The sequence below is a fragment of the Electrona antarctica genome (assembly GCF_951216825.1).
Source record: "Electrona antarctica genome assembly, chromosome: 10".
NCBI lineage: Eukaryota > Metazoa > Chordata > Actinopteri > Myctophiformes > Myctophidae > Electrona > Electrona antarctica.
In genome coordinates, this window is record NC_136791.1 from 13,052,344 (window position 1) to 13,070,073 (window position 17,730).

The following is a 17,730-nucleotide window of genomic DNA, read 5'->3' on the forward strand; positions in this document are numbered from 1 at the left end:
CCAATAAACAATACAACAATAGAAAACAAACGTTCGTACAACTAGTTAACAACAAGTAGGTCAGGCAGAGAGGAAGGGTAGTGTTTCCTGAAGAGGTGGGTTTTCAACCTGCGGCGAAATATGGGCAGTGACTCTGCTGTCCTAACATCAGTGGGGAGTTCATTCCACCACTGTGGGGCCAGAACAGAAAAGAGTCGTGACCGTGTGGATCGGCCAGAAGGACCCTTGAGTGACGAGGCAATCAGTCGCCCCGAGGTGGCAGACCGAAGTGGTCGGGCAGGGGTGTAGGCATCGACCATAGCCCGGAGATAGGAAGGAGCTGTTCCTTTCACTGCCCTATAGGCTAACACCAGGGTTTTGAACTGGATGCGGGCCGCTACGGGGAGCCAGTGTAGAGAACGGAGAAGGATGGTTGTGTGGGAGAACTTGGGGCGGTTGAACACCAGACGAGCCGCAGCTTTCTGAACAAGCTCCAGAGGTCTGATGGCAGATGCCGGAGCACCAGCAAGGAGGGAGTTGCAGTAGTCCAGGCGGGAGATGACGAGAGCCTGGATGAGCACCTGGGCTGCCTTCTCCGTGAGGAAGGGGCGAATCCTCCTGATGTTGTAGAGGAGGAATCTGCAGGACCTTGTCACTGATGCGATGTTTGCCGAGAACGTCAGTTGATCGTCCAGGGTCACACCCAGATTTTTCGCAGTCCGAGTTGAGGTCACCACAGCATTATCAATGGTGATGGCCATGTCTCGGTGCGGACAGCCCTTCCCCGGGAGGAACATCAGCTCGGTCTTGTCCAGGTTGAGCTTCAGGTGGTTTGTCGACATCCACGCCGAGATGTCAGCCAGACAAGCAGCAATGCGTGCCTCCACTTGGGTATCAGAGGGGGGGAATGAGAGGATCAGCTGGGTGTCATCGGCATAGCAGTGGTAGGAAAAGCCATGGGAGTGGATGACAGCACCCAGAGATGTAGTGTAGAGAGAGAAAAGAAGAGGACCCAGAACCGAGCCTTGGGGAACCCCAGTTGTGAGTATCAGTCTAAACAATTATTGGTGGGCTAGGACTCTGCAAAATCGGGATAGGCTTCAGACCAAAAAGTCTGACATTGGTTGGGCTCTAGTCAGTAATAGCATAATTTACCCTGTGAGACATGTATTATATAAAAAGCACAGCATTTCAGCTCATGCAGTGCAAGCCTAGAATCTTTCAGTAACATGACATATTTTCATCAACCAGATTCTCGTACTCCCACTGTTCAGCACAACAAAGCAGAATGACATTCAAATATCAGAAAATATATAGAAATCAATTATATTAAAAAGGTTAAACTACTGCACATAGTACTTTATAGGTCAAATATGTTAAGAACATTTCCAATCAAATCAATTATACAGGACCTACCAATTAGTGTTTCAAAGTTATATTCCAAGAAATGTTGGAGGAAGTGTAGTGGTATAATGTAAACAATTGTAATAACAAATGTAGGTGAGTATGATTTGAGGTACAGTTCATAGAACATTAAAAGAAAATACCTTTAGTTTAACTTCATGATTTATATAACAAAGCCTGATTATGTGAGTCAGAAATCTGTAGATAAACAGACACAGACTGTGGGTATTTCATATGCTTATTCATATTTGGTCATGCATGAGAGCACATTCTATCCATTTCATTACATCTTAAAGGAGAATTCCATGCTAGAAGGCTTTCTTACCTTTATTTGTAGTTGTTACGTCCCCACCAAAGAGGTTCAGGTGTTATTTTGTGAAAAAGTGCATTATTGGCTATTTCCCCTACCATAAGCCCTCAATGAATTGCATTGAATTGAATGGGGCTATGGGGTGTTGTGCTAATTCGCTTATTTCCATCGCTCAAAAATTTAAAAAAAATGTATCCTCTCTTCATAATGTAAATAGTATCCCAAGCGGCACACTTTACTACTTATTTCGATGGAAATAAGCAAATTAGCACAAAAACCCAACCCCCATTGAGGGCTTATATTAGGGGAAATAGCCAATAATGCACTTTAGCACAAAATAACACCTGGACCTCTTTGTTGGGGATGTAACAACTACAAATAAAGGTAAGAAAGCCTTCTAGCATGGAATTCTCCTTTAACTACAGAACCAGCAGATGCAATTTGGCACTAACTCAACTTTAAGGTTAAGCACACTTCAGCGAACATATCGTCAAACACTCAACTCTTATAAAAATACTTTTGCACAAAGAATCAACAACTATTTCCATAGTTTTGTCTATAACAGCATATATTGAACCATATTCTATTGACAGTTAGAAAAATATGGTACAAAATAATCTGTATACCTCCTACAATACAAACATATTGCACAGGTGAATAATCAGATGCAGAAATTAGTATCTGTAAAAAACAAATACACAAACACGTATTGAAAAAGTGTATAACATTTTCCCTTACACATTGGAGAGGAATGTATTCCAATTCATACTATTAATTTCATTACAAGGCCCTTGAAAAGAAAGTTATTCCAAGGATATTGGTCAATGGCCAGTTAAATGGTATCAATTTGTGATTCTCCCAAAGAATTAAGAGTCAAAACTCAGTTTAACTCAGTCATTAGTAATGTCATTATGAGGAACATCGAATGTCCTCAATAAAAACTGGTGGATCCTTGGATAAAGTTTCTAGCATTTTAGGAATGCAGGAATAACACACAAATAACATATTGAGATTTCTTTCATTATTTGGGCCATAATGTGCTAAGTTGTATTACTCATGCCAGCCACAAGGAGGACAACGAGCTGAAGAATTGTGTCAGAACGTGCAAATAAAAATACAGCATGTACTGAGTTTAACTGTCTACCTAAAACAAAGATATTGATAATGATAAAATATCATGCCAGGTGATCAAATCAATAGTATTCCCACCTCTGTGCAGGCTTTGGTGTCAGTGAATGTGGCTCCATAACAACAACAACTTTCAGTAACATTCTCTAAACCAGGCACTATTTCAATGATTCAGTCTAAACTAAGCTACAGCTTCCAAAAGGATTTTTACCCTTCTTGGTCCTTTGTTTGTTAGGTCGCAAGCTGATGACTTCTCTGCCATTGCTGGAGTTCTGGCTGCAGACATTACTACTGGTGGTATTAAAAACACCTGTGAAAATGTAAAATGTGTCAGTAATGTTCTTTGTGCCGTTTTCATTCTCTCTCCAATTTAGTTACGACAATACTCCTGTGTGGTCTCCATCACTACTGCCAACCACCCACTGCTGTCCAGAGAGTGTAGACGGCCATATGCCTCCTCCGATACACATGGAGTCACCAGTCACATTTTTTCACCCAAGTTTTTACCTGAGATCGGCAGGAGTTTCACCACGAGAGCTTAACGCTCAGGTTCACATTATCTTCCCCAGTTCCCTTCAGCCACCCCCCGGCCAGTAGGAAATTGCAGACAAGGACACAATACCCTGCTAGTCTCCCTCCCACGAACACTGACAATGAACACTGTGTTCAGTGGAGCGCCAAGCCAGAGCCACCGCTACCGGAAAGGTAAACCCGGGCAACTGTGCTTGTGGGCGAGTGGTTAACCTCTATGACACTGGTTCTCAGCGTGGGCCCTGAGGACCCCCAGGGGTCCCTGAGGAAGTATGGGTCTGTACATCAGAGAGCGTACAAATGGACCCTTACTGGTCCATTTGTAGCCTCTCAACACTAAATGAACACATAGGACTTTGATTGGAGATTGGAGTCGCAGAGCTAAAGATGGTATCAAATAGGCAATCATGGCCTAACCCTAATGCATCATAAACTGGGGTTCCTTGAAATTCAAAACAATGAGAATCATGCTTTATGCCAGTGGTTTTCAACCCTTTTCATATCAAGGGTCCATTATTTATTCAGCATTTGAGCCACGGACCACCATGATATTAGCCTGAGATCCAAAACTTGGAATATTTTGTTGCCTTTGGATACGATTTTGTCCACAATTTCATGTTGTATTGATGTGGTACCAGTAGGAGAGACAACAGTCAAATGTTGGTCAAAATAACAATTCTTCTACATTTATCCAATTGTGTAGACTGTTTCTTGAGTAAAAGATCTACAAGGGCATTTGGTTACCAACTCTCCATCATTTAGCTGGGGACCACCTGGAACCCCCTCAAGGACCACTGGTTGGAAACCACTGCTCTATGCCAAGCAGACACCCCACTGACGAAATAAACTAATATTTATACATTTTTAGTTACATTCTAGATATAAAAAGGCATACCTATTTTATTGCTTGTTGTATGGATCACCTCTGGCTCCTCTGCCGTTTGCTTCTTAAGACGTAGAAGATATTTTTCAGCCAAGTATTTGAAAACTAAACAGATTCAGTGGAAGGTAAAGGTTGACACATTTAATTCATGACATAATGTGACTTTAGTCGAAAATAGCCGATATACAACCTTAAGGCATGTCTCAAAATGTTGTGAGCTTGTAGATCGGCTATTTTCATTGAGCGGCAAAATTGTATCGTATGACAGTTTAAATCAGGCTTTACTTACCCTCATTGACATTAAGATCCTCTTTTACTGAAGCACGATAAAATCTCAACTTCAACCTTTTAGCCAAAGCTTCTGCCTCCTCACTGCAGGGCAAGAACATTGAGAAGTGCTCTATTTCAAAGCATGTTGCTGAACATGTATTACAACCCATATTGGACATACTGTGCTAATAGATATAAAATAATTAGCCTGCCCCAGCCAGTGTGATTTCTGGTCTAGAGGGGCGGATTCAAATCTTCAGGTAAAAACAGCCGGTGGATCCTACTAGTTCACCACTCTGTGCGCCTGCCCACTCCTTCCCGGTAGAACACAGTGGAACACTGACATTTGGATCGATGCCCCTCTGCACTGTTACTGGTTAGCGAAATACAAGGTTCACTACCACTCCAAGACCAGATTTCCTGGCTCGTTCACCCAGGTTTTTTTCTTTTTTCTTTTTCTGAAAACTAAAAGCCTGCGGTCCCAGAGGCTATAATAGGTCACGTCACTTCCATTCCATATTCACAGCCACCTACTTTGCTGAGGGAACAGATTATGCTTATTGTTATGGATACTGTACCATAAGCGATATACATAATTATGGTTGCTGTCGGGTGGAAACATCTAGTGTTATCACAAGGAAAGAAGAGATTAGAGGTGCTCCGATCGATCGGCCACCGATCGGTGATCGGCCGATATTCACTCCAAATGACTTTTTAGCAATTTACCCGATCTGGATAAACCGATCTTTTATACCATGTAAGTGGTATAAAAGACAATCAGATATATAATATCGTTTGCATCTTTGTGACAGACCTAAACATTCTCCCCTTCTACCACACACACAGGAACAGTTTTGACATATAATCATTTGGGAAATATTAAAAATGTCTCCTTACGCACAAGATCAATATCGGTATTTAGATCGGTATCGGCCGATCGTGAGAAAAACAATCAGTGATTGTGATCGGTCTCAAATAACCTGATCGGAGCACCTCTAGAAGAGATAACCTATCTGGGTTGTGATGAAAATCAGATGAAAATCTTTCTGGAGGAAAGAATCTGGCAACAAACATAATCAAAAAGGTCAACTAAAGAATAGTAGGAAATGCACAGACACTAGCTGGAGCACTCATCCAATGTAATTTTGACTCATGGTACTCTAGCACTTCAATGGCACAAGGGTAAAAACTACAGACCTCTCAAAACAAATGAATCAGACTACTACTAGACCTCACGGGTGCAGTACTTTCCGTGCAGTAAGTTCCGACACGTGTTTTGGTCCGACGGACATTAGACCGACAACCTACCTCTATCCCTAACCTAACCATAACCGCAAGCACGGGAGCAGCGCATGTTCGAGCAGTAGTCTGACCGTTGTTCCCGTATGTCGGACTAATGATCCGTCAGAATTGCGTCCGGATCCCGACCTCACACCTAGAACTCACCTAACCATAAATGTTGCTCAAAAGTTACAAAATCAACAGCCGATCTACAAGCTCACAAAATGTTGCATGGCATTGTGAGTTTGTTGATTTGCTATTTTGAAAAACAAAATAACAAACAAAAAAAGATTAAAAAGTATACATATTTAACCAACAAAACGTATTATATATTATATAACTTCATGGATCCACTAGTTTCCACCCCACAGTGACGATATGGAACAAGCGCACCACAGAGGAGTCTGGTGCAAAGATTACTTCTTTGTCCATACCATTGTTATGAACGGACTATACATTTATTTTATTTCAATGTTCTCCACTACTACTCATACTGCTGCTTTAAATTGACTGTACCAAAAATACGATTACAGTGCCTAAAAGAGTTTTCACATATCTGGTAGTGTTATTACGGTCAAGCAAATGCTTACTTTTTAATAACGGTCTCGTCCAGGAGGTCAATTTTGTTCTGCACCAGAACAGTGGGAATATCTCCAACCTCCATTTCTACCTTCTCCCTCCAGCTGCTTATAGCCTGAAAGGACTCTCTGTCTGTGGTGGAGAACACTAGTACACAGGCTTGAGCACCTGGAATACAGAGAGAACACACCAACAATAAATATGCCAATTCATTGATTCTATGGTTCTATTCATGCTTGTGCTCATGTTTACTTTCTTCCCTGAACACAACAAAATAATTGCACATTGTGATTGTGATGTCAAATAATCAAACAATACATACTCTATATGGATGTAATACTACAATTCATAACAATATATGACATTTCTACATTGAAAACAACATCCAAACTAAGAATGAAAAAATAAGGGAAAAAAAGGAGCTCAATAGTTCTTAGTGTGTGTGTGTGTGTGACTGCGTGTGTGTGCGTGTGCACGCGCGTGGAGTGTCTTACCACGGTAGTAGGCCTTGGTGATGGCGTCAAACTCCTCCTGTCCGGCAGTGTCCCACAACATCAATCTGACCTCTTCATCGTTTACTCTGAAATACATAAATGAGCCGCCGGTGATTATGTCCAACTCTTAAAGTTTCATTTATACTCCAGAGTAGCTCTGGTGATCTATTGAAACAGAGCACTGAGTCAGAGCTCTGTTTCAATAGATTGCCAGACAGTTCCGACAATAGCCACACCAAGGTCATCCCACACCAGAATAACAAATTAACCACGTTAACCCTGGTGTCCATATCTTGGATAGATCTGGACAATGTCATCATTACAGGCACACATTTTAAAAAGCTTTCAATGCTGTTGGCCAAGCAAGCAAGCCACACTTACATGATCTGCCTTTCCAGAAAGTCCACTCCAATGGTCTTTTTGTAGTCTTTAGTGAAGACACCCTTGCAGTAGCGCTGTATCATACTAGATTTGCCAACTGCTCCGTTGCCAACGACCACCACCTTGATGGCAACTTCCATGTCCTCCTCCAACATGGTGGCTTGGTAAGAGTTCTCACTTTTCAGGAAGTTTCAGAGATCACCTGAGAGAGTAACATGGGGAAAGAAAAAGACAATATTGTATATGGTACATACATGTAGCAATTAACTATAATGTTAATGTTAATGTTAATGGTGTAACGTACACATAAAAAGTAAATTGGAGTTATAAATTGTAATATCAAGCCCATACATACACGTAATTTGGCTGTCTGTAACAATAACATGATAAATTAGTCCACCAGAGGGGGCTGAAAATACCAAAACAACCTGGGATGAAACGCAAGCCATGATTCTCAACCTCTACACACCACCTCTAGGTTCCTTTGTTGTCTCTACCAGGCCGAAGGCATGGGGAGAGAGTATGTTTTGCACTCCGTCCGTCCGTCCGTCCGTCCGTCCGTGAACAGCTAATCTCCGGCACCGTTAACCCGGTCGATGCCGAATTTTGCACACACTCCCTGGATGCCAACGATGAACCTCTGCCCCAACATTTCCAGAACGGCCTGTTATAGCGCCACCAGGAGGCCGATTTGTGCAAAACAAGTTTTTGGACAGCCGACATATGTAAAACACATTTTCTAATATTACTTCTTCAGATTTTATCCAAATTTCACGCAAATCGGTACACATGCTCTCCATAGTCATGTGATCAAGACTGGTTTGTTTGATTTCTCATAATCCACCCTCATTGGCTACGATTGGCTTCTAAACTTTTCAGGAGTAGCCCGCTTTGTACAAATCGCCACAACTACTCAACGCAGCGTCCGATTGTGGTGAAACTGTGCATGCATATTCCCACTAGGCTTTGGAAGAAATGCCACTTGACAGTTTTCAAATCAGCCTCATGGTGGCGCTACAACAGGCCAAGCATCACACACACACACTCATATCCTCCTGGTGGAGACCTGTGCCCAGAAGGGCACTTTTTCTAGTTTATTATGTAATTTAAGGCATATATCCCGAACTGATCACTCCAAAATGTAACTAGATCCCATACCATGAGTGGAATTGCAGGGAAACTACCAGAATATGTGCATTATCTAATGCGCTATATACAATACCTGTGTAGTATAATCTTATATGTCTAACTGGTGATTGGCCTGTGCAATATTATTCATGCCTTATCCCATTACAGCATATACACTTCCAGTTCCTAGTTTTACTTGATTTATATTTATTTCATATTTGATATTTGATATATTTCATACTTTTTCTTTTAACTTGCTATTATAGTCCATATAATTTGTCTAACAGCAATGCACAATGTCAAATTGGCCAATGAACAAATTCTAATTCTCTCAATAATATGATGGTAGTCGACAGCATGGTAACAAAATATGATCACTATGAAAATAAATGAAAAAAATCCCACTGTTCCTAATGTATCACGAGCATTAGAGTCGTGTTCATTAGCATATTTTAACTTAATAATGAGTAGCAATTAGCACAGGGAAAAAAGTGTGAGCACAATTATGCACAATTGGCACAATTATGGAGTTGTAGCTTTTAAATGATCAATGTTTTAACAAGCATTAGCAACCAAATTATGAACAAACTACTCCCAAAATCAGATGGGATCCTTGGGGAGACTGTGCAACGGTTTGTCCTGTCATTAATACAAAGTTCAACTGATTATCTACATAGCAACTCACACCAGCATGGTATACTGCAATTAAAACGAATCCTGCTGCGTATTGTCAGAAAGTGTGCTTCGTTTGGCAGGTGTGAACTGAAGGCTCATTCGAATCCTAATGCACATCAAAGAAGCAAAAAAACTGGGGTTTCACGTCGCTTCAAAGCGCAGCAGAGTGCGGATCACCGCAGGTGTGAATGCAATCGCATTAAATGTAGGGGATTAATGTGCCACTTGTGAGATGAAGAAGTTGTTTTTTGGCACACGAGAAGGAAGGAGAAGGCATTATTACGCAGCAACGCTGCCAGTCCCCGACGACACACTGCATCCACATAACCCTCACCTTACGTCCTCCTAAGTCCTGTCATCTTGTCTACAGAAGTAGAGGTGTGAATGCGACCTAAGCCATGTAGTCTCTGGTACCTATAACCTATGCAATGTGACCTCTCTGCAAAGGCAGGGGTATACTACCGTACAAACGTTTTCACAAATACTGGGCACTGGACATGGTTGCCATGATGACCCAACACCAACTCAAATTTGTATTTTATTCATGGAAAATGTGCCAAATCTTCTCTGAACCCAAACTGCATATTCTGCTGTTGCTAATGAATGATTTGTGTTGGTGAATGGATGATTAATAAGATATATCAGTAACAAGGAAGAAAACAGAGTCGGGTTTATCAGAGACTACCTCCAGAATTTGGGAGTATAGAGAATGGAATGGCCTACCAACAACAGTCCTCACCTCAACCCATGAACCCAATTAGACACTTCTGGGATCAGCTTGGGCAAACTGTTCATGCTAGAATGACCAACACACAACCACGTTGGCTGACTTGCAAACAAAAATCCTGGTTGATGAGTGGAATGGAATGCCATCCCACTCCTACAGCAGTGTGTGATGAGGCTGGTGGTGAATGGTGATCAGCATGAGGAGACGCGTAAATCTTTAGACATGGTAACTTTTTTAGTATAACAGTATTAGTTTACTATAATTAGATTTACACGATAATCAACACTAACACTTTAATTTAGAACACACCCAAATCAAATCATACAAATACGTGTTCAATCAATCATTCAATCAAAGCAAACGACATAAACAATATTAGTTTGCCTCTTCTACAAAAATAAAAGGTACAAGTTACTGTTGCGCGTGCCAAGCTGTCATTCTCTTGTATTTCCCACCACGGAGTAACCTCACTTCTCGGAGGACAGTCTGGTGAGACCATTGGGGCAAGATAGTGTTGGTAGGCCAATCAGAGGCAGGCGGGCATGTCTATGCTCGGACGTAGAATAGATATACGCTGAGGAGACAGTGCTTAGATCCTAGTATTTTTAATATCTATAATCTAGAGTTGCAATATCATACATCCAAACAGAAATGTCCTATCTGATTGTATTGTATTAGTCGTTAAACTCACCAACATTGCAGATGTACGGAAAACTTTGATTATCCTCTTTATATCTGCAATGTTTTTGTTGCATAAAAATCCACCATCCGCCTTTCTGTCAATAAATTCTGTGCAGGTGGCCCGGACCACTGGCCTAGTGGTCTGGGCAGTGTGTGGTACGCAGGGCTGTTCTGTGACTTCTGACTTCTGAATGAAGTGCTTCAAAACCCCAACACTTATCACATGCAGTGATGCAAATGCAAATAGCCTGCATCCTGCATCCTTAGACTCACTACATTGAGAAAGGACGCAATCATGTCACCCTCCGGGGGTCCTGGGATGCAATACTGTACTCAGTACTGTACTCTAATGTCATTGGGACTCATAAAATGTGGACCCATCTAAAAGACCACCCCTGGGCCCTGGAACACATTACATTGAAAACCTATTTACATCAATGCACCTGCACAGAATGTCTTGACAGAAAGTAGCTCATAACATGTCTACGGTGGATTTATATGAAACAGATTGAAAGAGGATAATTCAAGCTTGCCTTACAGCTACAATGTTGGTGAGTTTAACGTTGTTTAATACAAGCTGATCAGACTTTTCTATTTGGATTTTGGATGAGTGTGCTGTCAATGGAGGGTATTGCAACTCCAAATTCAACCTATTATAAAAATGGAGTGTTGCAAATTGTGGCTAGGGTTGGTATTGCAACTCTAGATTCCAGACATTAAAATAAGATCCTGTGGCACACACCACTGAGGCTCCTGACTTGTTGATTTCATTAAACAAATCAATTGTATTAAAAAATACAATAGCATTAGCAAAGGCAAGTTGTTTGGCATTGGCAGAGTATATTTGGGTTCCATGGACACACAGGGCCGGATTAACACCTCTGAGGGCCCCTGGGCACTGAAGCTCGAAGGGCCCCCTTCACATGCACACGTAAATCTTTGTGCAAAGTTTTGGTCGTTTTGGGGAGGTTTTATGCCGTTATATTGGCCTATTCCCGGTCGCCTACCCCGCCCAGAGTGACAGCCAGGCAGTAACAAACACATTATTTTTATTTGACCCAAATGGTTAATGGGTAAGATAATTCGCCAGTGCATTTCAGTGTTTTTACCTTTTTTGTCGAGCCACCTGACGTGCTATGCATGCAGAATGAAAATAAAGCAATGCTGGATGCGGACTAGCTCCTTTCGGAACCCTACGTTAAAGTTTCTGACATTTTGATGACTTTACGTAGGGTTCCTTATCATCGACTTCAAGCGACATGGGATGCAATCTGATTTACCCTGACTTACCCCTGTGCTGCGGTGTGGCTATGACGCTGACATATTCCAAAAGAAGCATATGAACGCTATAGGAGACAACGAACCCTCTGAACCCCCCCGCGAACGGCTCAGAAGCCGTTAAGTATTTTTAATGTTTGTACGACCGTTTTGGCAGCTCTCTTCCTTCCTTCCTTGACTTCCTTATTGACATCCTATTGTACCGCCTCCATCACAGTGGCTGGCTACCTGCGACAGAGCGCCGGAACTGGCTATCTGCGCGTTCCTGCCTCTGTCTGCCTCTGGAATATGTCAGCGTGACACCCACAGCGCAGCACAGGGGTAAATCAGGGTAAATCAGATTGCATCCCATGTCGCTTGAAGCCGGTGATACCGGACCCTACGGGTTAGGGGTCCAAAGGAGCTCAACCCGGGGGGTCCGGAGACGGGCTAGATGCGGACGTACGTCTTTTATTTATTACACCAGAATCATCTCTCCACCTGACCTCACACATCCCAGTGGACCCACCTTGAACAGCCAATCTAGCGCATTGTTACTGCTTTACACACAATTGCACTTTTCAGCTGCCTTCTCACCAACAATAAAATTAAAAATACTAATCTTTTTAGACACCATTTATTTCATTCAGATTAGCAGGGAAATGTCTTTTTTTAGGGGCCCCTGGTGCCACAGGGCTGGTAGATCCAGCCCTGTGGACACAACCCCCACATTCTCAGCTGTGTTTAGAAATCAGGCACCAAAGGTTCCAACAGTATTAAAAGAAGCATTTACAGTATAGGCCTTACTGGGGCTGGAACAGTTAATCTAACTAATCGGTTAACAATTATAAAAATGAAAATAAACCATTCAGTTACTTGTCACTGTTGTCAGGCAGGAGTGGAGGGACAGTGTCCTTGATTGTTAGTAATTATTTCTATGCTTGAGTGCTTGTGATAGCTCCCTCCCGCGCGCGCGCACACACACACACACACACACACACGCACGTTTTTAAATGCAGAGTAGCATAAACGGACAGTGAAGCTGTAGCCCTGGAATGTACTATGACTATGTAATAATATCACAGCAACAGTTAGGCCTAATCGAGATTTTTTTGTTCATTGTGCTCACTGAAAATAATATGCTACCAATTGTATTGACCAAAAGGATAAAACACAAAAAAGCTTGTGACATTTCAAATGTGGTATTTGCCCCATGCACAAAATAGTGACGCCTGGGTGCAAGTGGCTAGAATCTTGGTTGGGAGCCATGGGTGGGCACATTTAAAGTCTGGCTAGACATTCCTGTCTATTTCTATTTCACCAATTAAAAAAAAAACAACAACCATGTTTTGGGGGCAAAATGCTGGTTCCTGACTCACGGAAATGCAAGCAACAAAGGTTGCAAACGAACTCAGACTAGTCTGACTCTTACCTGTCAGAATAGTAGTCATCTAGCTGTATCCAACGTTACATCCAGTGTCTTACTCTTAATCACATCTGCCGTTCCTACTAGTTAAAGGATGTAATGTAGTGGACGTTAGCTTGTCGTTAGCCGCTCTTCACTTCCAGCACAGAATCGTCTTTGGTATCTTACAAGTACAACTGACACGGGATCTACTCAGTACTCATCCATATTCCGCTTCAAGAACGAATCATTTTGATTAATGTCGAAACTGTTGGGTGTGTTGTGAATTGTAAATTAACTGGATCGCTCGCTACGTGTCTCATGCGCATAGCTAGCGGCGAGCTGAGCGTTTTAGCTAGTGCTGTAGCTAGTTCAGGCTCTGGTTCAGTTGCCAGGGAGGCGAGCCAAAGAGGATCCACGTCAAGAGAAGCGACTGTGTGCGGTAGGTAGAATCAGAGCCTTAGATGTAGACAGAGTTACGCAAACTGCGTTCACTTCATGGGCCCAGTCCAATAGAGACACACGGGGACTACAAATTTCACGCCCCCAAATGAGACAGCGTCCCCACTTCTGGTCCGTTGGCACGGATACTGCAGGCCAGCCCATAGAAATCCATTGAAATTCAACTGTAGCTGGTCTCGGACAGGGACAAACTGCAGGTTGAAAATGCCCTCAGCTCTGAACTCGGTAGAATCTGCACCTGGCTCGCTGATAACAAACTATCTTTACACCTGGGAAAAACTGAATCCATTCTCTTTGGATCTAATAGTAATCTCAGCAAGGCAAATGGCTTCTTGGTTAGAGTGGGTGACAATGTTATCACACGTAAAGATGAAATTACCTACCTAGGTTCCATCCTGGAGGCTAATCTTTCCGGTGATAAAATGGCCACCAACGTAATCAAAAAAGTCAACCAAAGAACAAGATTCCTTTACAGGATCTCCTCACTGGTCGACAAAAACACCTTGAAGACCTTAACAGGAGCCCTCACAAGGCTTCTTTGACTATGCATGCCAGCGGCGTCAACTTTGGGAGTGCCTGAGGGCTTGGGCATCCACTGAAAAAATAATAAGCCAAATAGCACCCACTGAGATTAAGGCTGAAGATCCCCTCCCCCTGGTCATTTTGTCACGTAGGCACACACCTTTACGGTGTTCACAGAACAGGTATTCAAATGCTAATACGGTGGCTTAATTGTTCCAGTGACCGCACGGTTCATTCACACTCCGTCTCCTGCAGCAACACAACACTAACAGTCAGCGGAGAGGCTGCTGTCTGTGTACCGTCGGCCCGTCTGTAAAGAGCCATGACTTGAGACTTGACAAGCAGAGCCATCTCAGCCAAAATATCCCAAAACAATGTCCGGGGAACAGAACTGTTCCTTTTCCTCAGACTACTTTTACTTTAATTAAAAGGTAAGATGCAGTGGCTGTAATTGGGTCAAGGATCTTGCTTTCGTGAGCAATGGTGTACGAGATTGGTAATAAATTGGTCAAATCGTGACATTGTTAGACCATCTGGGGGAAATAAATAAATAAATCTGCGTCGTCGTCGTCCCACCTAGCTAAAGGTAAAATCCACCCGCCGCTTATGGCTGAAACAATTGAATTATTTATTGTTGATCATGCTGAAATGTTGAAACAAGATGCTGAAACAATTGAATGTGTTCGTTAATTGTTGTGAACTGAAAGCGCGCACCACTGTATTTATTAGCAAACTGTACTGGGGGGGGGGCAGGGAGGCGGGGCGGGGGGCACCCACTGCCGTTATAGGAACCTGCCGCCCCTGATGCATGCACCTCCTGGTACCACAGCACCTCAAAGGCCCTTAAAACTAGGCTCCAGACTTCCCAAAACAAACTGGTCAGGCTCCTACTTGGCCTCACCCCCCGAACCCACCTCACCCCTGCCCACTTTGACAGACTGGTATGGCTTAGGGTCGACGACAGAGTACAGCATCTTGCAATTGGTCTGGTCCACAAGATTCGATACTCCACCAAGATACCCATGTACCTGTCTAGATACTTCCTTAATGTTAACGAAGTCCACACCCACAACACCAGAGGGAGTGCAACGAACCATGTACAACCCAGATTCGGCACAAACAAGGGACTAAATTATTTTCGCTCCTATGCCACCAAAATGTGGAACGCCCTACCAACAGTCATTAAGACTGAATCCCTTGACTCCTTCAAAACCGCTCTCAAAGGGCACCTACGGATGGCTGCAATTCGAAACTGGCCCCCGTAAAATCTGAATCCCCCCCCACCGCCCCCCCCCCCCCTTTTTCCCCTCACTGTATATGTTTCTTTTCCCTTTTTACCTCCATTATGATGAATTCCTGTTCTGTTCTTTGTCTATATACTAAACACTAATGAAACACTAAACACTAATGAAACACTAATGAAACACTAAACACTAATGAAACACTAATGAAACACTAAACACTAATGAAACACTAAACACTAATGAAACACTAAACACTAATGAAACACTAATGAAACACTAAACACTAATGAAACACTAATGAAACACCAAACACTAATGAAACACTAATGAAACACTAAACACTAATGAAACACTAAAAACTAATGAAACACTAAACACTAATGAAACACTAATGAAACACTACACACTAATGAAACACTAAACACTAATAAAACACTAAACACTAATGAAACACTAATGAAACACTAAACACTAATGAAACACTAATGAAACACTAAACACTAATGAAACACTAAACACTAATGAAACACTAATGAAACACTAAACACTAATGAAACACTAAACACTAATGAAACACTAAACACTAATGAAACACTAATGAAACACTAAACACTAATGAAACACTAATGAAACACTAAACACTAATGAAACACTAATGAAACACTAATGAAACACTAATGAAACACTAAAGACTAATGAAACACTAAACACTAATGAAACACTAAACACTAATGAAACACTAATGAAACACTAATGAAACACTAATGAAACACTAATGAAACACAATAGGTTGATAGATAATCTAGATAGATAATCTAGATAGATTGATAGATAATCTAGATAGATTGATAGATAGATAGATAGATAATCTAGATAGATTGATAGATAATCTAGATAGATAATCTAGATAGATTGATAGATAATCTAGATAGATTGATAGATAATCTAGATAGATTGATAGATAATCTAGATAGATTGATAGATAATCTAGATAGATAATCTAGATAGATAATCTAGATAGATAATCTAGATAGATTGATAGATAATCTAGATAGATAATCTAGATAGATTGTTAAATAATCTAACAATCTATCTAGAATCTAGATAGATAGATAGATAGATAGATAGATAGATAGATAGATAGATAGATAGATAGATAGATAGATAGATCTATCTATCTATCTATCTATCTATCTATCTATCTATCTATCTATATATCTAGAATCTAGATAGATAGATAGATAGATAGATAGATAGATAGATAGATAGATAGATAGATAGATAGATAGATAATCTATCTATCTAGATAGATAGATAATTCTAGATAGATTATCTATCTATCTATCTATCTATCTATCTATCTATCTATCTATCTATTGATTGATTGATTGATTGATTGAAGAATTTATTAACAGTTTGCAGAATTACAGTACATTTCAAGCACAAACTCAATACAAAGGCTGTTAACTGTGAGTGGACGACCCAATTAAGCATTACACTTGTTTCCAACAGGGTCCACCATGTTCAAATCATCAAAACATTTAGAGACGTACAAATAGACACTTCTATAGACAGAACAGGAATTCATCACAAAAGAATTCATCAAAAAGGAGGTAAAAAGGGAAAAGAAATATATACAGTGAGGGGAAAAAAGGGGGGGGCGGGGGGGGGGGATTCAGATTTTACGGGGGCCAGTTTCGAATTGCAGCCATCCGTAGGTGCCCTTTGAGAGCGGTTTTGAAGGAGTCAAGGGATTCGCATGTCTTAATGACAGTTGGTAGGGCGTTCCACATTTTGGTGGCATAGGAGCGAAAAGAATTTAGTCCCTTGTTTGTGCCGAATCTGGGTTGTACATGGTTCGTTGCACTCCCTCTGGTGTTGTGGGTGTGGACTTCGTTAACATTAAGGAAGTATCTAGACAGGTACATGGGTATCTTGGTGGTGTATCGAATCTTGTGGACCAGACCCATTGCAAGATGCTGTACTCTGTCGTCGACCCTAAGCCATTCCAGCCTGTCGAAGTGGGCAGGGGTGAGGTGGGTTCGGGGGGCTAGATCAAGTAGGAGCCTGACCAGTTTGTTTTGGGAAGTCTGGAGTCTGGTTTTAAGGGCCTTTGAGGTGCTGTGGTACCAGGAGGTGCATGCATAGTCAAAGAAACCCTGTACAAGGGCTCCTGTTAAGGTCTTCAAGGTGTTTTTGTTGACCAGTGAGGAGATCCTGTAGAGGAATCTTGTTCTATGGTTGACTTTTTTGATTACGTTGGTGGCCATTTTATCACCGGAAAGATTAGCCTCCAGGATGGAACCTAGGTAGGTAATTTCATCTTTACGTGTGATAACATTGTCACCCACTCTAACCAAGAAGCCATTTGCCTTGCTGAGATTACTAA

The 17,730-nt window shown here is 41.8% G+C and overlaps 1 protein-coding gene across 1 annotated transcript; it reads right to left on the reverse strand.

Annotated features, from left to right (window-relative positions):
- Positions 1-1,313: 1,313 nt before the first annotated feature.
- On the reverse strand, positions 1,314-13,660 carry rab23 (RAB23, member RAS oncogene family). Its single transcript, XM_079512220.1, has 7 exons — positions 13,141-13,660; positions 7,241-7,442; positions 6,860-6,945; positions 6,377-6,533; positions 4,525-4,607; positions 4,248-4,340; positions 1,314-3,131 (listed from the first exon to the last, which is right to left on the reverse strand). Exons 2-7 carry the CDS (start codon positions 7,393-7,395, stop codon positions 2,998-3,000), a joined length of 708 nt encoding a protein of 235 aa, XP_079368346.1. The 5' UTR covers positions 7,396-7,442; positions 13,141-13,660; the 3' UTR covers positions 1,314-2,997.
- Between the last annotated feature and the right edge of the window lie 4,070 nt (positions 13,661-17,730).